Source organism: Fusarium redolens, assembly GCF_020744475.1.
Source record: "Fusarium redolens strain MPI-CAGE-AT-0023 chromosome Unknown BKA55scaffold_12, whole genome shotgun sequence".
Lineage (NCBI taxonomy): Eukaryota > Fungi > Ascomycota > Sordariomycetes > Hypocreales > Nectriaceae > Fusarium > Fusarium redolens.
The window spans coordinates 531,164-554,699 of NW_025763675.1; the positions used below are offsets into that span (position 1 = coordinate 531,164).

At 48.4% G+C, this 23,536-nt stretch overlaps 7 protein-coding genes across 7 annotated transcripts; 2 read left to right on the top strand and 5 right to left on the bottom strand.

The window, feature by feature from the left end:
• Positions 1 to 118: 118 nt before the first annotated feature.
• Positions 119 to 3,344, bottom strand: BKA55DRAFT_648073 (P-loop containing nucleoside triphosphate hydrolase protein). Its single transcript, XM_046197242.1, has 5 exons — positions 3,047 to 3,344; positions 2,943 to 2,970; positions 2,832 to 2,887; positions 2,532 to 2,781; positions 119 to 2,481 (listed from the first exon to the last, which is right to left on the bottom strand). Exons 1-5 carry the CDS (start codon positions 3,094 to 3,096, stop codon positions 400 to 402), a joined length of 2,466 nt encoding a protein of 821 aa, XP_046046879.1. The 5' UTR covers positions 3,097 to 3,344; the 3' UTR covers positions 119 to 399.
• A 1,392-nt stretch (positions 3,345 to 4,736) lies between these two features.
• Positions 4,737 to 5,807, bottom strand: BKA55DRAFT_692552 (chromatin associated protein KTI12; the record flags this gene model as incomplete). Its single annotated transcript, XM_046199794.1, has 2 exons — positions 4,737 to 5,744; positions 5,802 to 5,807. The coding sequence occupies 2 exons, from the start codon at positions 5,805 to 5,807 to the stop codon at positions 4,737 to 4,739; spliced, it is 1,014 nt and encodes a 337-aa protein (XP_046046880.1).
• Positions 5,808 to 6,481: 674 nt separating this feature from the next.
• On the top strand, positions 6,482 to 7,786 carry BKA55DRAFT_574649 (uncharacterized protein). The gene has a single exon (XM_046193319.1). It carries the CDS (start codon positions 6,908 to 6,910, stop codon positions 7,694 to 7,696), a length of 789 nt encoding a protein of 262 aa, XP_046046881.1. The 5' UTR covers positions 6,482 to 6,907; the 3' UTR covers positions 7,697 to 7,786.
• Positions 7,787 to 7,856: 70 nt separating this feature from the next.
• Positions 7,857 to 9,041, bottom strand: BKA55DRAFT_93009 (uncharacterized protein). Its single transcript, XM_046201687.1, has 4 exons — positions 8,921 to 9,041; positions 8,707 to 8,804; positions 8,034 to 8,644; positions 7,857 to 7,978 (listed from the first exon to the last, which is right to left on the bottom strand). The coding sequence occupies exons 1-3, from the start codon at positions 8,952 to 8,954 to the stop codon at positions 8,072 to 8,074; spliced, it is 705 nt and encodes a 234-aa protein (XP_046046882.1). The 5' UTR covers positions 8,955 to 9,041; the 3' UTR covers positions 7,857 to 7,978; positions 8,034 to 8,071.
• A 7,625-nt stretch (positions 9,042 to 16,666) lies between these two features.
• On the top strand, positions 16,667 to 17,919 carry BKA55DRAFT_692555 (guanine nucleotide-binding protein subunit alpha; the record flags this gene model as incomplete). Its single annotated transcript, XM_046199795.1, has 4 exons — positions 16,667 to 16,784; positions 16,877 to 17,219; positions 17,269 to 17,825; positions 17,876 to 17,919. 4 exons carry the CDS (start codon positions 16,667 to 16,669, stop codon positions 17,917 to 17,919), a joined length of 1,062 nt encoding a protein of 353 aa, XP_046046883.1.
• Positions 17,920 to 19,840: 1,921 nt separating this feature from the next.
• On the bottom strand, positions 19,841 to 21,376 carry BKA55DRAFT_595831 (uncharacterized protein; the record flags this gene model as incomplete). The annotated part of the gene is made up of 4 exons (XM_046195861.1): positions 19,841 to 20,338; positions 20,411 to 20,580; positions 20,638 to 21,080; positions 21,132 to 21,376. 4 exons carry the CDS (start codon positions 21,374 to 21,376, stop codon positions 19,841 to 19,843), a joined length of 1,356 nt encoding a protein of 451 aa, XP_046046884.1.
• Positions 21,377 to 21,776: 400 nt separating this feature from the next.
• Positions 21,777 to 23,508, bottom strand: BKA55DRAFT_574663 (D123-domain-containing protein). The gene is made up of 2 exons (XM_046193320.1): positions 21,956 to 23,508; positions 21,777 to 21,892 (listed from the first exon to the last, which is right to left on the bottom strand). Exon 1 carries the CDS (start codon positions 23,378 to 23,380, stop codon positions 22,130 to 22,132), a length of 1,251 nt encoding a protein of 416 aa, XP_046046885.1. The 5' UTR covers positions 23,381 to 23,508; the 3' UTR covers positions 21,777 to 21,892; positions 21,956 to 22,129.
• Between the last annotated feature and the right edge of the window lie 28 nt (positions 23,509 to 23,536).

Here is a 23,536-nt window from a genome sequence, read left to right on the forward strand (position 1 = left end):
ACTTCGAGTCGAAGGCAACAGTATGGTGGCCAAGCAGGAAGAGACCACCTCACCACAGACTTAAGAGACATATCCTGATAAAATCAATTTAGCATACTCGGGAAACAATCACTTTAGACTTGATTTAAAGCTAAGGGAATCAATTTCATCATCTATCAAAACGCAAATCCGTCTCGAGTCACACCGTGACTACTTTCATATCCTTCTGGCTCATCAGAAATGCCAGGATCAGGTTGCCGTTCTTCTTTCCTCTACCATTCTACCAACTCCCATTCGAATATCAGTCGCATAGAATGTGTGAGTAGATTCACTCACCGACAACCTACGGGCCAATGCAGGGGTGTGCGAGTGAAATTATTAGAATACAAAGGACTCATGTCCATACAGTCGTTGCCGTCCTTAGTCATAGAGATCATCATCGTTGCCAGCATCACCGAACGAGTTACCGCCGTCAGCACCAGCAGCCTCGGCACCGGCCTCGGGGAACTTGAAGAAAGCACCAGGACCGGCGTTCTTCATCTGTTGGGCAAAAGCCTCGTACCGGCGGATCTCTACGTCAGATACTGATCGGCGAGCCATCTGCATGGCCTCCTCAAAGTGGGCCTTGGTCAACTCGGGCACGGGGTCCTCAGCATCCTCATCTGTGTCCATCTCGTCACCAGCAGCCTCGCGAGCCTTCTGTCGCTCGATATCGGCAGCGATAGATTCCTTGATGGCGATCTTGACAGCACGCTGTGTGATGAAACCGATATCGGCACCAGAGAAACCGTGGGTCTTGGAGGCAATGTAGCCGAAGTCGATATCAGAGGCAATGGGGGTCTTGCGGAGTTGGGCCTTGATAATGCTGAGACGACCGGGCTCATCGGGCAGAGGTACGTAGATGAGCGAGTCGAGACGGCCAGGTCGACACAGAGCAGGGTCAAGCTGCTCGGGTCGGTTGGTGGCACCAATGACGAAGACATTCTTCTTGGAAGTCATACCGTCCATCTCAGTCAGGAGCTGGTTGACGACACGGTCGGAAGCACCACCAGCATCACCCATGGATCCACCACGGGCCTTGGCAATGGAGTCAAGTTCGTCAAGGAAGACAACACAAGGAGCGGCAGCACGAGCCTTGTCGAAGATGTCTCGGATGTTGCTCTCAGACTCACCAAACCACATGCTGAGGAGCTCAGGTCCCTTAACGGAGATGAAGTTGGCGGCACACTCGTTGGCAACGGCCTTGGCCAACATAGTTTTACCAGTACCAGGAGGACCAAAGAACAGCACACCTCGAGAAGGAGACATACCGAACTTGAGGTACTTCTCGGGGTGATCGACAGGGTACTGAACATTCTCCTTGAGATCCTGCTTGACCTCCTCGAGACCACCAATGTCCTCCCAGCGAACGTTGGGAACCTCGACAACGGCGACCTCGCGGAGAGCGGAGGGGTTGGAAACACCGAGGGCGAAACGGAAGTTCTCCATAGTGACACCGAGAGAGTCAAGAACCTCAGCATCGATCGTGTCCTCATCGAGATCGATGAGATCCATCTTCTCACGAATCTGCTGCATGGCGGCCTCGGAGCAGAGGGCAGCAACATCAGAACCGACGTAACCGTGTGTCTCGGACGCAATCTGCTCCAGGTCGACATCATCGCCGAGCTTCATATTCTTTGTGTGAATCTGAAGAATCTCAAGACGGCCAGTAGGGTCAGGGATACCGATGTCAACCTCGCGATCGAAACGCCCGAATCGTCGAAGGGCGGGATCGATAGAGTTGGGTCGGTTGGTAGCAGCCATCACAACGACGTTGGAGCGGGCCTTCATACCGTCCATGAGGGTAAGAAGCTGAGAGACGACTCGTCGCTCAACCTCACCGTTGGTCTTCTCACGCTTGGGGGCGATAGAGTCGATTTCATCGATGAAGATGATGGCAGGGGAGTTCTTCTCAGCCTCCTCGAAAGCCTTTCGGAGGTTTGACTCGGATTCACCAGCCATCTTGGACATGATCTCGGGACCATTGATGAGGAAGAAGAAAGCACCAGTCTCATTGGCAACAGCTCGAGCCATTAGAGTCTTACCGGTACCAGGGGGACCGTAGAGCAGAACACCTCGGGGAGGCTTGATACCAATAGACTTGAAAAGCTGGGGATGTCGGAGAGGAAGCTCAACCATCTCTCGGATCTGGGCCATTTGCTTTCGGCATCCACCAATGTCATCATAACCAACTTCATTGAGGTTGTTCTCTTCCTCATCTCGCTGGATGGGCTCGCCCTCGCAGTGAATAACAGTATCTTGTGCGACGATACCATACTCGGGGGGGTCGACCTCGACAACCTTGAACTCTACTTGTCTCATACCACCGCGGACGATAAACAAGTCTCCTTGGCGGACAGGTCGGTAAGCTTCTCGGAAGTAGGGAGCGAGGAAAACGTCGAACAGGGAACCGGTGATACCCTCGACGGTATCAGCAATGGGGAGAACAGCAATTCGCTTGGCCTGCGGAAGTGTTAGGAGCTGGTTCATGTTTATATCTAGTGGTTACTGACGTATTTGATATCGGGGCAAGGGTGGATGGTGATCATGTCACCGTGCTTGACTCTCAGATTGTGACGAACGACTCGGTTGATGCGAGCGCTGCCATCATCAAGTTCATCGTCGGCAAGAACAATGAGAACGGTGTCCTTTCTCTTCTTGCCTCGAACCAGAACGGTATCACCTCGGAAAAGCTGGAGCTGGTCCATAGTAGCCTCGGAGAGGGCAATAATGCTGTTGTCATCGTTGACGGCATCGGTGACCCTTGGTGATGTCAGTAATTGTCTGCACGCCGAACAGCGCAAAGCACCTACATCAACTGGTTGGGCTTCTTCTTCTTCTTGAGAATCGCGGTCGCGACATCATCCTCCTGCAAAATGGTTAGCGACTTGTTTGGAAATCTCCTCAGATCGAATGTCACGAACGTTCTTGACCTCGGCGCCGGAAGGGTCGCTGTAATCTTGTTAGTCATTCTGCTTGCCAAAACCAACGATGATCTGGATAGACCCAGAGGTGATTCTTCACATACGTCAAGTTGACCTTCTTGTGGGGGTGGTGCTCGTCAGGCTGGGGAGCCATGATGGTTATCTGGATGCTTCAGATGAAGCTGATGCTGGCTCGGTGATGACGAAAGGAGGGGGAGCTGTAAGTGTTGCGAGAGAAAAAAGCCAAGTGCTGGCTCTTGCGTGTGTTATGTGTGTTTAAATACAATTGCGGAGTAGGAGAGTTCGTGGGGGGAGAATGTAGAGAGAAAGTTTGTGTTGGAAGTTTGAGAGATGCAAGAGTTAAAGCAGAGGTGAGGTCGGAGGTAAGGTAACGAAGGTTCGAGCTGTTCTCAAAGGCCACAGGGCACCTTCCCTCCCATCGGAACTGTTGACAGCGATTCACTGGCCGACCGCCACAGCTGTGGGCCAATGATATCACCGGATGCCCTGGATCGGGGGCGGAACAATAATGTTGCAGGGGTGGAAGTAGCTTAGCTCAGCCGTGTTTGATGGTGGGGCTCTAGGCTGGCACTAGTATGAGAAGCAGAGGCGGGCGCAAGGCGGTAGCAACAGGCAAACAGAGAGTGACGACTGCAAAGGCAAAACAGGTGGAAACCAGCAGAAGGTTCCATTAAACTGTAGCAAGAGAAGTTTTGGTTGCAAATGAACGTAGTTTGCTATATAATCATATTAAATATACTGCATAAATTACATATTTTCGCTCATGATCCCGCCACCTTGTTAAGTGCCACGCAGAAACAGGGGACAGTATTTAGCTCTTGCATTGGTAGCTCACTCTCAACTGTCTCAAGTGGTACAGTGGCATATGGCGGTCATGGTGGATCAGAGGCTTTGTTGCGCGGCCCCAGGTGCCTACCTCGACGTACAGCGTCTCAGATGACAATACTGACGATACTTATGGATCAAGTCTTGACTCACTCGCCGTTTTTTAACACTACTGCTATTCTACCCATTATTATTTCTTCAAGTATTTTATTAATCCTCTTGCCTCTTTGCCATCTCGAATTTCGAATCATCCAGTCACTGCAAACTGCTGACAAAACACGATGGATCGATCCATGTCATTGAACTTTGCCGGTAAGGTGATGGAATGGTGTCAAATTGGGCCGTGCTATAATTCTGGACACTTAGGGCGTATTCATGACACTTCCTCTCGACCGTGAGATACTACCTGTAGTTGTCCTCCGACCGAGCTTCAGGCTTCTTTCACGAGTCAGTTAACCATTCACGACTATGATGTTTATCTACCTTCTAAACTCTACTGTATGATGTTACCCATAATGTGTGAATCTCCAGGGAAATATCTTTGTATATTAATAAGTTGGAATGAGAATAAGGAATAAGTAATATTATAGGGGATTTGCAATGCAGGTCATTGTATCAATGGCATGCGCTCTCGAGGTTACCCTAGAGCTACAGAACTTACAACCAATCATAAGCTCTATTAGCATGTTCAACTCATGATTGTACACGATGGGCGAGCATCAATTGTATAAATGTGCAATGTTGTCATTTTCCCATCGCAATTACATTGCGCCCGGTGATGGATCTCAATGAAGAATTCTGAACACCCCGGGCAGGTGAGAAAGCTCATTGTGTGATCATGTAAGCAGGTGATAAGACTCTATAGTCACGTCAAGCATTATGAAGCCATCATATTGAGCTGCACTGAGAGCCTTTGTAATGAGGTCACATCCTTCATAGACAAAACGACTACTCATCCTTCTCAAACACATCATTGAGATACGTCACAAAGGTATTTCTCAACCGTGAAGACTTCATATCGCCCACAGCCTCCAATCCAATACCACCTCTATTCAACCCCATGAACGCCCTCCTTAACCTTTGCAATTGTGGCAAGCCAACCTTCTTACCCACAGGTAAATATATCGTTCGTTCTCCAGAGTCAGATGGTATCCGCACCTCATCAACGTCATCACCCTCTCGCTGCGCTTCGACTATGCGCTTCACAACGTCCGACGTCTCGCGATCCAGAAGGTATAAGTAGTCACCGCTTTCCTCGCGGCCGCGCTGTATGGTTGCTTGATTAGGGCGCACGACCTTGCGGGCTTCACCAGCTATTGCGTCCCAGAGGTCGGAGAAGACCTTGTTAGTTTGAGCCTCGTCGTCCTCCCAGATAAGCGTGAAGAGAGGACTGTCCCATCTGGTCATGGGATTGGGCTCTTCGTATCGAAAGACTAAGTTGTCCCAGTTGCCGGGCTCGTATGGCTCCGTAGAGTCCACGATCGCATCACCAGAAGCTGTAGCTAAGGGCATCGCCTCTTCGGTATCCGCAGTCTTGGGTATCTCGGCCTCTCTCTTCTTTAACCTGGCCTCATTAACCTCCCTTGCCTTATCCACCGAACATCCAATCTGCAATATACAGCTCGGTGTGCGCACAGCCTTAGATTCGCAGTGTAGTTGGTATCGCCAACCCTTGATGTAATTCAAACCATCAAGAATCACAATGTCCTTGTCGCTAAGTACGCGCTTCACAGCGCCGTAGATTGTAGCGCGAGCATCCTTCTCGGATGCGTTCGCAGATCTGGTATGTGCGGGGAGACTCGAAAGGTCGTAAACGGTGCGGGAGATGGAGAGGAATTCGTCAGAGATGAGGTGTAGACGATATTTTGTATCGGAGATGCGCTTGGAGAGGTAATCGTAAAGTTGTTGTGACCGTGTTGACTTGCCTGAGGTAGGTAATCCAGAGACAATGATGAGCTGGGTGATGAGATTAGTTGAGGGGTCGTGTAAGTTGTCACAAAGTGGGGGACATACAGGCATCGTCTGGTTAGAGGAAGTGATTCAACCTTCCTAGATCGACAAATACACTTGAAAATGGTAGTACGTGGCTATGAGGCCTCTTTCGGCGCGGTCGAAGTATGGAGGTCTCGTTAGTGGAGGATGAAGTTGTCGATTGGAGAATTTTAGACAGACTCGACGTCATTTGGAGGGTTCGTTTTGTGTGGGGTTGACTTTAGCTTGGTGCCTGTAAGACCCTTGATTGATCAACAGAGCAAAGCTTGAGTGAGTCAAACCAGGCCACATACAATGTAATTCATTACCAGGCAAATACCAGTACCTCACAAGCTTCTGTTGCATATGGCCCTCTTCAACAGGAGAGTAATTCCAGGCGGCAAAGCCGAAGTAGCTCGAGGCAGATGTCGATACTTGCAGTTTCAAGAACTTCCCGAAAAGGGAATTCAAAATCCTATCCGACAAGAACTTTTCCATACAGAAACAAGCCACTATCTTACATGCAGACGAAGCGTCACTGACTAACATACTCGCTCTCGCTTTGGTCGTTAACACGGATCACGGCACTCGAATAGACAGCCCTACAAGGTAAGGCTCGTTACAGCCACAAACAAGAACCCTGCAATCCCATTTGAACAAATCTCGAGCTAAACCAAATTGGGCATACGATTCGATGAATGAACTCAGCCTTCGTGGGATATCGCATTCTCATTTTGCATGCGACCCTGTATCTCGGGAATGACGCCGGGCCATAGCTCCTGATGCCACACGACGGCAAGGTTTATGGTTAAGCCTCTATTCATCATGCATATTTGGTAAAGGACGCTGTCCCGTTTGGGCAAGTGTCTCGAGGTGTCCATATCCAGCGGGGATAAACTGAGGCTATGATGTTGCCGTTGTGCCGACTATACAGCATCTCCTATATTCAAGTTAGAATGCGAGTCGACGTTGACATGTATAAGTATGCCTGTATCTCTCGAGTTGGAGAGAATGGTCAATAGATCAGAACAACAATACAACCGTCACTTCTTCACTCTTACTCTTCACTCCTCTAACATCAGTCAACTTACAAGTCAACTCTTTTCTAAGGACCATCTTCAAACTCAACAGACTTTTTATTTACTGCAATGGCTCGACCTATGAATACTCACGATGACATTGCCATCGCTGAGATTGTCATCTATACCTTCATCCTCATCGGAGCCCTCTTTCTCTGCAAGTCTCATGGCTTTGGGCGCACTGCTGGCTGGCTCTATATCTGCATTCTATCACTCGCCCGTCTAATCGGCTCTTCCATGCTCCTGGCAACTATCAATGACCCAAGCAACACAAGCCTCTACATTGGCTGGCTTACACTTAACGGCCTTGGTCTCGGCCCATTGATCCTTATCCTTCTCGGCCTGCTTAGTCGTTGCTTCGATTCTATCAAGCGTCAGGGCGGCAAAGGCGTTCTACCAATCTATCAGCGTGCGATCCAACTTCTGATGCTTGCTGCCATTATTCTCATCTCAGTTGGCGGTGCTAACTCGGACTACGAACTCAACGGCTCCTCTCCCAGTGTCAAGTACAACTCTGAGTGCAAGATTGGTGTCATCCTCATGATTGTTGTCCTTGTCCTGGTTGTGGGTCAGTTCTTCCTTGCTCTCCGTAGCCAGTCCTACATCGCTGATGGCGAGCATCGACTTCTTATCGCTGTTGGTGCTTCTCTACCCTTCGTTGTCGTCCGACTTGCCTACACCTGTGCTCTCATCCTCGGCGGCCACAAGCAGGATGTCTGGATGTATCTTGGTGCCGGTATCATTATGGAAATGATGGTTGCTATCATATGCGAGGCCGTTGGATTCACTCTTTGCAAAGCCCCTAAGCCTACAGAGAGCCAGGAGATGATTAACATCAAGAACTCGACCGAAGCATAAATGAGGGTTGTCCGAGGAAAATTGGTGGAGAAGACTCTTGATATACATTGTAACAAAGCGTTAAAGCATTCGATCTCATAGATGAGTTTGGGTATAGAGGAGCCTTGATTTACATACTATACACCTTTCCTATGTCTAGCGAGAAAATAAAGACTTGATACATATCTCCATCAATTCAGTTCTAGCGTGAACGTTCCGCATGTCTCTCATCTAAATAATCTAGCGTTTTTGGAATGCTTGGATATAGCAATCATAAACAAGGATTTCAGAAAGTCAGAATCTCTCCAACCCCACACAATCAGGGTATAAACGCGTTAAACCAGCATTCCTAAGATGCTTCCCACAAATGGCAACTCAGAAGATTATATCCAAGCTTTACATGACCACACAGCAGGCCTTCTCCAACTTTTTCAGAATCCAAGGCAGTACCTGTCCAACATCGTCGTTCTGCTGTTCCTGCTGGTGGTGCTGAGGCTGATGATGCTGGGGTTGGTGATGCTGCTGTCCACCATGGTGACCACCGTAACCACCAGAGTGCGAGGGAGGGATAGGATCTCCGCCCTGGAGGTTGATGATAATTCGTCCAGTGTTGTCCTCATCGGTCTCGTATCGAAGACCAAGTTCTTGGCACAGCTCCTCGACCTTTGGCTTGAGCTTTTGTACACCACCAGCTGAGTGGTGTCCCTTGCCGACGATGGCATAGAGATGTGTCTGTCCATTAGCCTGGTCTGCACGAATGCGCTCCTCAAGAATTCGCTCAGCCTCTTCCACGTAGAGACCGTGAAGGTCGATCGAATCCGCCTCTACACGGCCAGAGGCGTTGTTCTCACGGAAGATAAAATCGGCTGCTTGCTGGTTGTAATCATCCATACGGGCAGCGTGTGCCTTGCCCTGGTTGGAGAGCTCCTTTGCTCCAGCACCATCGCCATCTTCATATGCCTGACGCGACTGCAAGCAAAGTCAGCTACCTTGTATTGCCCTTCGACAGACATGAGCTGTATTCAACATACACGCGCGAAGCAATCGTTGCGCTTCTCCGCCTCAGCTCGCGCCAAGTCTCTCAATCGGTCGTACTCTTGTTCGATGTCGTCGTCATCGTGGGCAAAGGCTAACCAGATCGAACTGTCAGTGTTTGACGTCTCAGGTTAAAGCGTCGCACTTTGAATTGTCGCGTTGCCGATTCCGGCGCAAACAACAACGCCCATGCTGTTTGTGATGACGTACCGCGACCGCCCAGTCGATGCATAGGAATAGACATTTTTTTTTTTAAGTCTTAATAGTCCAATTCCAACTGTTGCCGTTTTTTCTACTCAAGACAGGTACTTATTTCGCCGTTCCCGTTGTTCTGGGCTCTGTCGGTGAGAAAGTTGAAGCTTGGGCTCTGGTGTTGAGTTGGCGATCTGCAAGTGTTGTCAATTAGTGGCGCCGCCAAGCTACAGTGATATGGTGCCAAGACGGGTATAGATAGTTATTCGTTCATATACGGGGACTATCGACGATTTCCCTGCCACTTTCCTTTTCTTTGCCATTTTTAATAGACGCGAGGCCTCTTTAGAACACTCCCGGGCCGAGGGGAGCTCGTTTAAAGCTCTAGACCTTGGGACTACTACTATCGCATGCATCTATTGATCCAGCCACCCAAGGTTTCAGAACAAACTTCGCCACCACAACGTTGAACAACTGTAAGGAGAGATGATTTCAGCTTTAAATCTTTGAGTGGTAAATAATTCATTTTCGTTTTGGAAACGGACTTCAATCACCACCTGAATATGAGCCTTAATCTAATGGTCAAGAAATTGCTTCCAGTCTTCAATATTCAAACAGCCAACCAATCATATGGGCTCTAGACTTCTCATACTCCAGAGAGATAGAATACTCTCTACTATGATCTTTTCTCCTCTTCATCACAAGCGACTATTACTTATACAGATCTCAACAGCGTTTATAGCGATCTCTACACCAAGCGGGACACTCCCATTGTAATGAACGAATCTTTGTTGCAAAGCAGGTAAAGCCTTAACTCTGGCCGACAAATCTCCATTCAAAGTTTCAGCCACCAGACGTCAAGTCAAGGCAACGGAATAGAGCAACTAGAAGGTGTTTTTGACAAGATCGAACTTTAAAAAACACACTCACAGAGGGGTTTGGGTGGCCTATATAAGATAGCGGCAGCCCGCTAACAATTGACTTCCTGTTATGGGTTTTGGTATATACGCCTCCATTCTCAATCAGTGACTCTGGTTAGGTTGAGAAGCTTTGGCCTTGGAACAGACTTTCGATCTTGAATACTGCCATTCCCGATAGTTGTACGAATATTCAAGCCAATTTCGATGTCTGACAGAGTTGCATTGACTCGGCACTGCCCTCTATCAGGTATCTGGTTGAGAGTTGTCTCGCTGAACTGACCTCAATCTCTGACAGAGTCATGCTGACTCACATGCCCCTTATCGGCCATCAAATGGCTGAGAACTGACCAAAAGGTAAGATCACCGCATCGTGGAAATACGTATCCAGAGCTTCGCTCTAAATTGCCTCGGAAGTGGTGTTGTGGCTTGCTCGGGTGGTCGTCGCCTCATCTTTGTCTGACTCTAAGAAGTTATGCTTGCCATATCATGGATAACTCAACCGCCTCAACCGTTCTTGATGGTACAGGTTTCATTGTTCGGTAGATCGAGAGCCGTATTCCTGTTGCTATTGCACATTGAAGATCCGGCATTCATCGTCCGTGTAAGAAATCGTCAGAGGTCGATCCAGACCTTTCTTTCCGCACGCCAGATTGCTGAATCTCCGTTTCAGATCTGACTGAGAATCTGGCCGGCTTTAACCGTCACTTGAGTGATGTTTATCCGGGTTCAACAGCTTGTGGCCAAGTTTGTCACTTAACAAACCAGCTCTTTCGCTATGCAGCCTCGAGTGTATTGTCTGTTCGGGGGGCTTGCTCTGGCCATGTCTGGTCTCGTACTACCAAAGTTTCCAGAGCAAAGTTTGATGCAAATCTCGCAATGATCAACCTATAGTAAGTGAAGATTGAAAAACAATGAGCAAGTTGGTTGTTGCAGAGCTTCGCAACTCTTGTTGTGAGAGTGTCTGTGTCGAGCATCCATTGCCTTTATGTATATGTGCTAAACGTGCAACAATGCAAAATAGGCCAAAATACCAAAGTTAGTAACCAAAGATAGCATGTTACATCGAATCGACAAGAGAAGCATCCGCAATTCTGTTCCCAGCCTCGGTTGGTTACCAGGTAATGATGCCATCCAGAGGTTGTACTGAAGATGATTTGCATATCATGAGCATCAGTAGTAGATCAAAAACGGAACAAGCCTGCCATGTGGCCACCCTGTTTGAGAAAATGGTCCCATCTGGAAACATGATGAACTCCACTTCACTAAATGAATATCGTGCTGGAGCTTGAAAGTTTGAGTGGTCTCGGTGCTGTTTAAATTACTTTATTTCATCAAGAGCCCACGCGAAATTTGGGGTCCGAGAGTTTCTTCAGCTAGCAAGGATGGGTGGTCTTCCGTTTGATACACACCGTATTTCCAGCCAGCGATTTCCGCACGCCCGTGGAAAGTTATGACAGCATTGATCGAAACGGACGCAGTCGAGCGCCCGTGTATCGTAGATGAGGATCATCATATCGTTCGTGTGCTCCCAGCACCAAGTTCCTGGAACTCGGAAGCTCAGAGCAAGGATAACCAATTATTCAATGTGTAGTTGAAGATCTGAGACTTGGATCTTAGCGAATAGATTTAATGGATCACTCCCCAAAGAACGAGCAATCTTGAAACAATTCCAAAGAGGCAAGTGCGCAGACATTAAACTTTAGCCGGTGGAATCCGGATAACATTATCTTCCAAATATTGACAAACATCTTGATTCTGAAGCGCAGGTGATCAGAAATCCCAGGGACTCACAGACATAGAGAGGTCTGATCACCAACATGGAAAACATGGTCAGCCAACCACCAAAGAAACATGTGGGCCAACATGGAATCGCCTTTTGGCACGACGGCCACTAAATCAAACTGCCAATTACTGAAAAGGGCCAATTACCGTTGAGGGTGTGGCCGAGGCTCTTGAGGATCCTCAACTCTCGGCGTCCATTTCCCTGGGAAGATCCCTGGCGTTGATTGGATTACGGCTCATTCTACTCCATAAAGACTAGCAGTTCTCTCACCAAGTCCGCTACACTTGAGTCAGTCACGACGATATTACTTACAAGCCTCTTCCCAGGGGGCTTGGGGACAGTGTAATACGGTAATGCTTAACCGGGCAGGAGACATCAGAAACGGACTTTGTAACTATTCCAAGATTGTTTGCTCGGACTTTGTCGATCATGATGGCCAAACTGTCAGTGTCAGTCAAGGAAGACACGAACAACAAAAGGTCTGAGTGTCTTTGGTCGTTTGATACCATCGACACCGGACGGTCATGTCAAAGTCCCCTGCCTCACGCGGCTCCCTTGATGATCGACAGGATGTCGCAGCGACACTCAAGAGCTGGCACTTCCTCTCGCTAGCTGTAGATCTGATGACGGAACCATGAGTTTGAGTGTTTGGACACGATGTGCTTCGAACGTTGAATGGAGAAAGATTCGTCAACTCCGATGAGACACAAGACGCAAGCTGTGTTGCAAATAAAGTGCGAAGTACGGTGCTAGTGTAGCATGTTCCTGCTGCCAGCCGCACAAGCTGTTCCCGAATTACCTATACTATAGTATACATCTGTTCATAATAAAAGCCTGTTAAAGGCCGTCGTTCTATCTAAAACAGCATTCACAGATAGGATAGTTCGATAGCTCAGACCGGAGAGTCTTGAATAAGACTGCAGTTCGTGATCGAAAACGCTCCGATGTAGAAAAAAAAAAAAAAGCAATGAAACAGGGATGACAACACGGGCATTATAGAAGAGAATTATGGAGGTTCCTCTTCTAGCTGGCTTCTGTGCCGAAAAGCGCTGCTAGTGATTGGAAGACCCTGGCGCTTCTCGGGCGATCCCCCTTTAGTAGCGTCTGCAACAACCCATCAACTAGGAAGACCCTGGTCAGGAGACAAGGAGCTTGGCAGACTAGCAGTATCATTTGACATTCAGTGGCCTATGTGGAGCGATAATGACAATGCTCAGTGAAGATGCTTCAAACAGCTGAAACGTTGAGTTAGCCGGAGTTGAGTGCACAAAAGGGACAACAATGCGGAGAAGATGGGCACAGTAGGACACGGCACTATTGGAGGCGGACGATAATACCAAGATAATGCCGATTGGCTGCGGAGGCGGGACGGGCGCGCCTCGATGCAATGAGCCGATATTGTCTTGTGCTGAGAAGAGGAAAGATAAATTGATGTTGATGATGATGACGCTGTTGACATGTGGAGTCTTGTTTAATAGGCAGATACCATAACAGTAAGTGAGAAGTGGTAGCCAAGCCTGAAACTTCCACTGTAGTTAACTTTAAGCGTGTTTGTTGACGATACCTGCAGATGCTCTGAAAACGAAAACAGATGGATCATGATGCAAGGTACCATCGTGACATGGAGCGCAGCCCCAGCACTTAAACTCTTGCGTCAACCCCGTAAGCTGTAACAGCAACTGTTAGCCAATCGCAACATCACATCACACAAGATACTGAAGTAACTCCTGAACACGGTCACAGACGAATATTCGCCGTTTTAACGTCGTATTAAGCTCAGGGCACTTATAGCACACCTCGAAGGATTTGAGGACCTGACGTTTCGGACCAAGTTCCTTGTGATGGGCACTGCAGGTTGAACGAAACTCGGATCGGAGCCGAAATGATCAAGACTGCAACTCTACGGCTTTATCAAGCTCAAACACCAAACATCGAGATTGGGTCCAAGTCCTGTATGAAGGGTGTTTCAACTGCAGAACAAAGCTTCATCAGTATCATGCAGTTAGTCATCTCTCCCAAACCTACCTACCAGCCAGCCTTATTATCCGTCGTGTCGTGCATCAAAGAGCTGTAACAACTCCACAGTTCATACACTGATGGCCCCTATTTCGACATGTTTCGCTGCCCGCAGATCGGCTGCTTCTCCGTACAGTATGGTCGCTAAAGTTGGCTCCTCATGCCAGAACCAGCCATGTAGTCGTACCGTTCTTTAAGACTCCAATTGCGATATCTGACTGATATCTTATTGACATCTGGAAACAAACCATCAAAAAGCAATTTCTCGGGCGTGTCCGATTGGCTTTTCGAACCATAAAGTTATCGACATCGTCATCAGCATCGTATCCTCTGCCACTCTTTTTTTAAATAATTTTTTATACCTCTATTCATAGTCCTCCACTGATACTCTTCCTGAATCATTTGACCGTCTGCACTTTGGCTTTCACGATCATCCCGCCCGGCAGGACGCTATACCCCAGAAGGCCAGGGTCATGTCTGAATCAATTGGGACGAACGACGAAGCTCCACTGGCTTCCAAAGCTAATCAAGCTGTTCTGCAACCGGCCATAGAGCATGGCGATGTAACGAACGACTGGAATAAGAGCAGGTGTCTTTCATTAGCTAGGTTAGCGGGTGCTTTTCCATTTGCGAGAGTCAAGACGTCGCTTCATTAGCTGATGAGACGGGCTTGTCAATGCCTGCCCATTCACTCCAACTTAGAAACCATGCCATGCCCATCTCCCATGGATATCCACAGCCAAGCAGATGGCACCATTACTCCACCTCACCGTGGTCCTGGTCTGGCTTTGAATTGGTTCTTGGGAAAGATTCGCTCGTTTGAGGACGGGTTTGGGCATATTGTTCAATTGAGGAGCCGGCTTTTTGCAGGTGATGATAAATCCTTCCTGTCGTCCACCCTGCAGCACTGTCACAGCAGACGCGATGATCATCACTATGCATTTAAAGTGCAGGGCTTTGGTTCCCGTCATGAGCCAGAACCAGTGGGAGCTCTGCTGGACAACCAATGGAACGAACACTTACGACATGGGGATGCCCAGTAGAGGCTGGATCTCTCAAGCGATACTGAAGTGGGGTGGGGGGGCTCCGAGCTCAAGGATGCGCTGAGGAATTCGCACACTGTATACTTGGATGCAAGCAGTGATTTGTGTATCTTTGTGAGGTGACCCCAGGATTGGAGACCACAGGTCTTCACTCTGGTGAGAAATACCGAAGTAGGCGATCGTGTCAAATAGCCAGGCCAGGCCTTGTTAGCGACCTGGCGTGCCTTTGATGCTCTCCAATCTCCCTGAAAGTGCCTTGATGGTGATGAAAATAGAGTGCATACAGAGAGGGTCTATCCCTGGAGTCCGCTTTGATAACCTCCAGGATGTTGCTGTAAGTATTGGATGGCTACAAGGGTCCCAAGTTCCCTGACCCTTAGTTCAGGTACAATTTGAGTTACCGTACGATTTGCTTCAACAGCAATTGCTATCTAATTTAGAGTGACGAGCGATGTACTGAGATATAGTGCTATAAGAGAAATTCAAGTCTTCCTGCGAAGTATCTCTGGCTATTGATCAACTCACCATAATGGGCAGACTTTTGAAACCATCTTCCACTGACCAAATCTGTACCAACCCGGGTAATAAACGAGATCCATGGATTCTAATGCAAATGAAAGTGTCCGGGGCTAAAGCGGTAGCAGAGGACCCTGCTAACCACCTCTAGTAGGTAAGGGTTGCCAGAAAGGTACCAGATGATTATTGGGGTTTTCTGCGAAACAAGCGGTACCTGGCTGGGATCGCTCATCTCATCTCATTTTCTTTTTCTCTTCTTTGGCTTCCAGTGCCAGACCAGTTCCCATCTGGCTGGCTCAAGGCACGCCTCTTTCTATCTCGCGTCCAATCAGCCGCCTGTACACTTTCACTGACGGTCCCCGGCCGCATCCTTTTTTCCCTCTCCCAATTGCGCCCATTCTCCCGCCGTCTTTACTTCTAGTTCTGGCTCTGCTCTCTGTCAACTCATTCTCTCTCCTTTCTAAAACCACAATTTCCCCCTCAGCGATTACTGCTTTGTGCCCCTTCCGGCTTCCAGTCCGTTTATTTAGGGTTTCCTCTACTGTATTTACTCTACCGGGGGTGTTCGATCCATTCTCATCTTCATTCCCGCCCGCTTATCCTCTCCTGTCATATCCCAATTCATCCGCATACCCGCCAGCCGCTTTTGCCTCCAGCTTCTTTGCCTTTCGCCTTCTAGCATCGGCGTATCATCACCAGCGAAGAGGAGAACATTTCGCTCCAGGACCAGGTCATCGCAATCGAAGTTTGTTGCTGTCTGTCTCCACGATATTGCGAGATCAATTGAGAAGGTTAGTTATGACATTGCAGTTCTCGACGTTATTGCCACTGTTTATTTCCTTCTGTTCTTCACTTCATCACCTTAATCCCAGAACAGCATCTGAGGTACCACGATACACCCCCTGTTCTCCACCCCCCGGGCTCCTAAAAAGCTCCAACCTTTAGGGGCCCCTCACCCCCTGGCCCAGGGGAGGAGGCGCGAGAGATTCCGCCCTGGGCTGGGCCTTTTTGGCCTTCGTTGGCACGACTCGTGTGTCGTGCCCCAAATTGCAGCCTCTCTTCTCCCCCCAGTCGTAGCGCACCTTAGTCCCATTCAGTCCCGGTCCCGGTCCCCAGTTACTGCGCTACGCCAAAAGCTGCTTCCGTATCTCCTTTTCTCTTCCTTCACTCCACCTTTTTACCTTACCTCAACCTTACATCGCCTTCGCCTTTGCTTTCGTCTGCCTTTTCCATCTCATCTCTTTTCTCTTCTCTATACCTTGACAAGTCGAGATCCTTCTACCCTCGACCAAAGATTGTCTTTCGTTACAGCCACGACTTCGAGCGTTGTTAATCACTAACGTCGACGGCTCTAGACTATACCCATTCACCCATATATTTCGCGACCACGACGACACACGTATACACCGCGTCGTCGACTTTGTTTAATCAATTTCAGCATTTGCTATAAACCTAGCGAAAAGGAGTCAACAGCACTACCGTCGCAATGGGTTGCGGAATGAGCACAGAGGAGAAGGAGGGCAAGGCCCGGAACGAGGAGATTGAGAACCAGCTCAAGCGCGACAAGATGATGCAGCGAAACGAGATCAAGATGCTCCTGCTCGGTATGTCTGCCAATTACTTCGGTCACGCGCGACTCAACACATTGAGTCGCCAAGACTGTTGTCAATCTGGCCGCTTTCTAACATGCTCACAGGTGCTGGTGAATCTGGAAAGTCGACTATCCTCAAGCAGATGAAGCTCATTCACGAGGGTGGCTACTCGCGCGACGAGCGAGAATCCTTCAAGGAAATCATCTTCAGCAACACTGTTCAGTCAATGCGCGTTATCCTCGAGGCTATGGAGTCTCTTGAACTTCCTCTTGAGGACCAGCGCATGGAGTACCACGTTCAGACTATCTTCATGCAACCCGCTCAGATCGAAGGCGATGTCCTCCCCCCTGAGGTTGGCAGCGCTATCGAGGCTTTGTGGAAGGATCGTGGCGTGCAAGAATGTTTCAAGCGATCTCGCGAGTACCAGCTTAACGACTCAGCCCGATAGTATGTGTATCTGATGGAAACACTAGTTTCGTTGACTAACCTTGGATAGCTACTTCGACAACATTGCTCGCATTGCTGCTCCTGATTACATGCCTAACGACCAGGATGTCCTCCGATCTCGTGTCAAGACCACTGGTATTACTGAGACCACATTCATCATCGGCGACCTCACATACAGAATGTTCGACGTCGGTGGTCAAAGATCCGAGCGAAAGAAGTGGATTCACTGCTTCGAGAACGTCACCACCATTCTTTTCCTGGTTGCCATCTCCGAGTACGATCAGCTCCTGTTTGAGGATGAGACTGTCAACCGAATGCAAGAGGCTCTCACTCTCTTCGATTCCATCTGCAACTCAAGGTGGTTCATCAAGACATCGATCATTCTGTTCCTCAACAAGATCGATCGCTTCAAGGAGAAGCTGCCTGTCAGCCCCATGAAGAACTACTTCCCTGACTACGAGGGCGGCGACGACTACGCCGCGGCTTGCGATTACATCCTCAACCGTTTCGTCAGCTTGAACCAACACGAGACCAAGCAGATCTATACCCATTTCACCTGCGCAACCGATACCACTCAGATCCGCTTCGTCATGGCGGCGGTCAACGGTAAGTTACATTGACTATTTCCGAAGTTCTAGTATTCTAACAAGTTGCAGATATCATCATCCAAGAGAACCTGCGTCTCTGTGGTCTTATCTAAATGATTCTTTTTTCTTGCTGTCACAAAACACGAATACCCTCGATCTTAATAACGACACTGCTTAGATGGGCCACGGGGATATGGCTCACGATTTTTTCTTGTACTCGTCATACCAGAGGAGCGAAGGCGCAAGTCAACAACTGCGTGACTCCTTTGGTCGACGACGGTTACTGACGGTCCGGCTCACCCATTTCGCCAGATATACTACTAGCTTTGGCTGTGCCCAGGTCGACCTTGGTTCCGTTTCTTTGTAAGGATTTTACCGGTTGATGGATGGGAGTTGCCTTGTATCACAAAAACGTCTTTTTAAAGGGAGAAGGATTTTAAGACCGGTGGACCACAGATGATGAAGCCGCGAAGGCCAGTGGTCATGGCCGCCCATGACGTCGGGAAGATATGATTTGCCCGTTCAAGAGCGTGACGGACGAGGCTGGAAGACGGGGTCATTATTTGCATCTAAACAGTACGGGCGACGGAGGATGGTGGTCATCTACTTTGTTTAATTACGAAACTCTTTCCTACCACTACCATCCATGCCTTGTTACCCTCCACACGTTAGCATTGTATTGTTTACCCACTCGTCACTCGGATGCGGTGTTTTCTCGTTTAATTTCAAGTATCAAGTATGTTGTAAAATAATGATTTGGCACGTCTTTTGTCTTTGAAACAAACACACTGCCTGTCGCGAAATTCCGCACTTGTCTTGTTTGCTCTTTTCGCTTGCATTTTGACTCACTTTTCTTTTGTCGTACGTCTCGAAGTCAAGCCCAGTGCCCGGTTCTGTACAGATGAGATGTTGTTAACGCGCGCTACCCACGCACGTTTCTCAACGGGGACGCATCCGGGTCCATCGCCCTACAGAACTATGGAGGTTTTGTCTCTAAAATATGAGACATGCGTGGGGTGTAGTTGGATATTGCTTGTGGTGATGTCTTGGAAACTGAGATAAACAAAATCATGTGACTTGTTCTCCCTCCTGGGAGGAAGAATATGTACGAGGGAGCGAGAAAGGGAAGATTTCACGAAAACCGTATAAGTGGCGCTGATCTAAAGGTGTTTCTACCATTCAAATCACAAATGCATGTGCAGCAAATAGTTGCGTCCTATCGCGATTTATGTGATTAACACTCTTGTTTGTTTAGCTTCTGTCAGGACTATCGTATACTACGGCTACTCCTCTATAGACTACATCCGACAATGTCGACGTAAAAGGATCCCAGAGCCTTTGAGACGTTCTCACTCAAGATCGATACGGGTACAGATAGTAGTCGATATCAGTCTAGAGCCAACCTAGACAACTTAGCCTCCAAGACTACTTGAAAGTTGCCATACATCTGCTAGCCTTGCTAGCCAAATTCTGTCCTTGCTATTGGTTTGTCCTGAATACATGATCATACAATTGTTGGTAAAGAAAATGGTTCGGCTAAACAGCACGAACGTCGAAGAGTGACGATACGTGTCTTGAATCGAGCCAGCCCGCAGTACTGAAAAGAGAAAGATCTCGCAAAATGAAATGGTGGATGATTATCGCTCCGAATATGGTGTATGCGCTCATAACTACGAGCATGTTGGTTTGGTGCACAGTCTTCTCATCCAGTGGTGACATGATGTGTATTCCAATAGTAGTCTCAAGACAGAGTAGCCCGAAACAAGCGGCAAACTCATTTGAGATCACACAATAAGCGAGGGGGTTCCAAATTCTGGGTTCGGGGAGATCAAGGAGCACTGCGACTTAGTTAGTGGGGTGCAGTGAAACGTATGCGTGGACCTACATTACTCGGCTCTTCTCTAGTTTTGTTGATTGGTCTTTTTAGTCTTTTATGTTCTGCGTGTTAGATGCATTGCCGAGAGTCGTCAAACAAATTGAGCCTTGCTCAATGACAGCGTTATGCTTCAACGGTCTTACTGAGCGTGCAACCACTCAGTTCTCAAGTGGCGGATCGCTTGTGAGAGCCTGTGCTGTGAGATGGGCTTCGACATTTCCCTGTGAAAAACGTTCTTGTGACGAGGTTTGCTGGGGAGAAGTTTCCCGCAGAGGCTGCTCCTGGGAGGACGACTCCTGAGAAGAAGGCCCATGGGAAGAAGTATCCTGGGAAGCAAGCTCCTGGTGGGCATTGTTCTGTGAAGAAGGTTCTTGGAAGAGTGGCTCCTGGGAAGCGTTGTCCTGGCCATTCTCTTGGGAGCGCTCCTGGGATGGGTTGTCCCCAGAAGCAATTTGCTGGGGAGCAGCTATCCCAGATAGCTGGGTCACAAAGGCATTGCCCTCAGGTGTGGCAAGGAACTCGTGGAGTTCTGCAATGCGCAAACCAAGATCCTCGGCAGCCCTTTCCACTCGTGCGAATACCCGTTCTCCTTGGTTCATAGCCGCGACAGTTGATATAACATTGCCGACTACGTTGTTGGCGGATCCAGGCAAGTTCTATTCGCCGGAACCGATTCCCAGGGTCTGAAGAATGCTCAGGGCGAACTGGTTACGCATTTGAGGTGTTACGTAGAGGGTCGTGGTAGCTTCTCCCTGAATAGAGGTAGGTGGGTTCATAGCAATACCCTGGGGAACCGCCTGGGGATTGATATGGGTGTATTGAATGGGCTGGGTTGGCATCCCCGCTGATTGAGGGTGGTACATTGGTAAAGGGGCATAGATGGAGTTTTGGTTATTCTCTGGAAAGTTTGTTAGTGCCGGATCATAATATCGGTGTGGCATGAGGATCAACTTACCATGGAATGTGCATCGAGAGCCACTGGCATTGAACCAACAATTTGTGCAGCTACCACACATCTGGCCATCGTAGATAATACATTCGGACCAGGGACCGTGTCCTTTGGAGCAGTTCTTGCAAGATCGCTTGACCTGAACTCCAGTGAGATGAGCCAGGAAGGCTTCGACATTGCTACGGCGCTCCATGTTGAGGATCATGTCAGAGCGGCGCTGCCTGATAGCTCGTAGTGCTACTTCGCCGGCTAGCTTTTTACCGAGAGTGCTGTCGATCAGTATTTTGCTGCCATATATATCTAGAGCGATTTCGCCAGCTGTCAGTTGGGCTGTGCCTGGTCCAGCTTTGTTATCGAAAGTATTTGAGGGCGTTACACCGGTTCCATTGAGCTGAGGATTACGGTGAGCGATGGTCAGAGTTCCCTCGATCTGCTCAGCTGAGTGGCTGCTAGCGGTGTTTAGTAAGTTTGTGGACGCAAGTGAGGGAAGCTCAACATGCTCATCAGTGTTATAGCTACTGAAGCTACTGAAGTTGTTTTGGTCGGAGACATCGATCGAGTTGTTCAGAGTTTCCTGAGAAGAAGTAGGCTCCAAAGACTCAGATGATACTTGCTCCTGGCTCAGCCCAGCCTGCTTCGTTCCATTGCTCTTTTTCTTCGCACGAATGCGGTTCGACGAACGGGTTGCGGCATTAGGGAGGGGAGTGTGTCGGCGCGTGATGCGCTCAGCCTTCATTTTGGCCATTTTGAAGGCGAAGGAAGAGATATAATCTCGAAAGCTGGTGACAGAATCGTAAGAACGACTTATATAGAGACTGGCGGTTGGGGTATCTTAAGGAAGAAAGATATATCTGATCAACAAGAGTAGACAATTCGATATAAGAGTGAATAGATTCTTGACAAGGGTAAAAAGAATGGGTGACAAAAAGAAGAGTGGAGAGAAGAAAAGAAAGAAGCTGGCCGGGGGGGAAAGTGGCAGTGAACTGTTGGCGCGGTGACCCCACTGCTTGACGCGTTTTCTTCGCACCGTGCATTTCGCCCTCCGGCACAGTACGCGAACAGGCGAGGTGACGGTCTCAAATTACTCTAGGCAGACGCATTTCTCTTGCGCAAATGTAAACATAGACGCGAATATTTTTCATTGGCTCTATTTATCATTCACTTGCAAGAACAGCATAAAAGCTTTAGTGAACACGCGGCTCAATGCGGGAGTGCTACTGGTTAACCCACCAAGTTGTGGTGTTCATCCCATATGAAATTGGTGAACTCAACTCGTTCAACTGGAGAGCAACCAGAATATCTAATAATTGCTCTTTCTTCTAAGTCTGTGGTATCTTAAGTACCTTACCTACCCCTACTCCATTATTGATTTGGCATTATCGATGCGCCAAACACCACTCTGTAGTCAAATGCTATCCAATGGCTTACTCAACGAACAGGCGAGTGGAGAACCAATTCACTCTTCAATGGGTTGTTCACATTATCTAATTCTGAGAATCTATTGCCTAGCACCAGCAGCCTGCTCCCAAATTCCATCTCCTCTTCCTTCGGTAATCTCCTTCCACTGCATTGCAAACTCCATCAACCCTCCCTGGCCAGCCATGCTTGCATCGACTACCTCTTTTGGCAGCTTGTGCGCTGAATATTGGGGGCTACTAAAGTTGTATGCAGCTGGGTCATCCTTTTCTATGATTCTGAATTCAGGGCCCATTTCAGGTCGATACTCGATATCGTCATCCTCCTCCTCGCCTTCTGTGACTGTGTCGTCGCCGCTGACATCCGGGCCGGCCTCATTACTTGATGTTCCATAAAGGGGGTTTTTGACATCCATCTCAAGAAGCTCTTGCCAGCCAAAAAGGAGACTGTCTGTTCGAGGAGCCCATGGGTTGATATCCATTAGTCTGACTTTTCCAAGTCCATCTTTCTCAAAGGAGTTCTCTGGAATATAAACATCAAAGACGAAGCTGGCATCAGGAAATGTGAACCTCAGTTTCTCTCGGAAGAATGTCTTGATCTTGCGCCACAGCTGAGGTCGAATCTGCTCCAGGAAAGCATAATGATTGAGATCTCGCTGTGTGATACCAATGAGTGTTCTATGCTTAACAAAACATCGAAATTCAAGGGCCACATGAGGGGTAAAGAATGGTCTTAGAACAAGAATGGGCGCGTATGGCTTGGTTGGAGGTCTTGGAGTGCAGTCATCGAAGGCGTGATCGAGGTCGTGAGAAACAAAAGAAGATGACTTAAGGAGTAGATAGATGTCGTTTGGGGTCGTGCACTTGAGTGTGTTCTGGTGAGGCGAAATCCACTTGGCATCCTTTGGTGAGGACCAGTTCAACTTAGGTGCAACTGAGCCACCTAATTCTGCAATCTTCTCCTTAATGAGATTGTGTGTCTCCGGAAATCTCTGGTTAGGAGGTAGTCTTTCGGGTTCGTCTTCCTCATCATCTGAGGAATCGGGATCCCTAACTTGAGGCCTTGCAGATGTATTTGATGATGCATGCCATTCTTCTTCGGGCTCATCTTGATTCTCATCGTCATCTGCGAGAACTATACCATCTTCATGGAGATACTCGACGAAAGAAGGAGGGAGTGGTATGATGCGAGATTTGAGACAAGAACTTCGGTACTTGGGAAACCAGGAGTCGTAAGAGCAGTTTTGGATGTGATCTTTAGTGACTGGTGGGAAGACGAGCCCAGGCGCATCGCCTTGGCTGTCAGCTGAAGCTGAAGCAGGAACGTGAGGCATCTTGGACGATATCGGAAGTTTTAAATCTGGAATTCAGAGTATCAGAGGTTCTCAATATCCAAGTTTTATGTTATGTTACTTATATGGAAAGAAGAAGAAAGTAATGAGTTGTGCCGTCAATGTTCAGATGTTGACTCACTTACAAATTATCAAAAT

What these genes read in the sequence shown, in the direction of transcription:
- BKA55DRAFT_574649 (XM_046193319.1), top strand. Translation starts at nt 6,908, where the DNA reads ATGGCTCGACCTATGAATACTCACGATGACATTGCCATCGCTGAGATT.
- BKA55DRAFT_93009 (XM_046201687.1), bottom strand. Translation starts at nt 8,954, where the DNA reads ATGTCTATTCCTATGCATCGACTGGGCGGTCGCG. An exon ending in GCATCGACTGGGCGGTCGCG is followed by an intron (nt 8,805 to 8,920) that starts GTACGTCATCAC and finishes CGATCTGGTTAG; the next exon opens with CCTTTGCCCACGATGACGAC. An exon ending in GCAACGATTGCTTCGCGCGT is followed by an intron (nt 8,645 to 8,706) that starts GTATGTTGAATA and finishes CTTTGCTTGCAG; the next exon opens with TCGCGTCAGGCATATGAAGA.
- BKA55DRAFT_574663 (XM_046193320.1), bottom strand. Translation starts at nt 23,380, where the DNA reads ATGCCTCACGTTCCTGCTTCAGCTTCAGCTGACAGCCAAGGCGATGCG.
- BKA55DRAFT_648073 (XM_046197242.1), bottom strand. Translation starts at nt 3,096, where the DNA reads ATGGCTCCCCAGCCTGACGAGCACCACCCCCACAAGAAGGTCAACTTG. An exon ending in CCGGCGCCGAGGTCAAGAAC is followed by an intron (nt 2,888 to 2,942) that starts GTTCGTGACATT and finishes ACCATTTTGCAG; the next exon opens with GAGGATGATGTCGCGACCGC. An exon ending in AAGAAGCCCAACCAGTTGAT is followed by an intron (nt 2,782 to 2,831) that starts GTAGGTGCTTTG and finishes GACATCACCAAG; the next exon opens with GGTCACCGATGCCGTCAACG.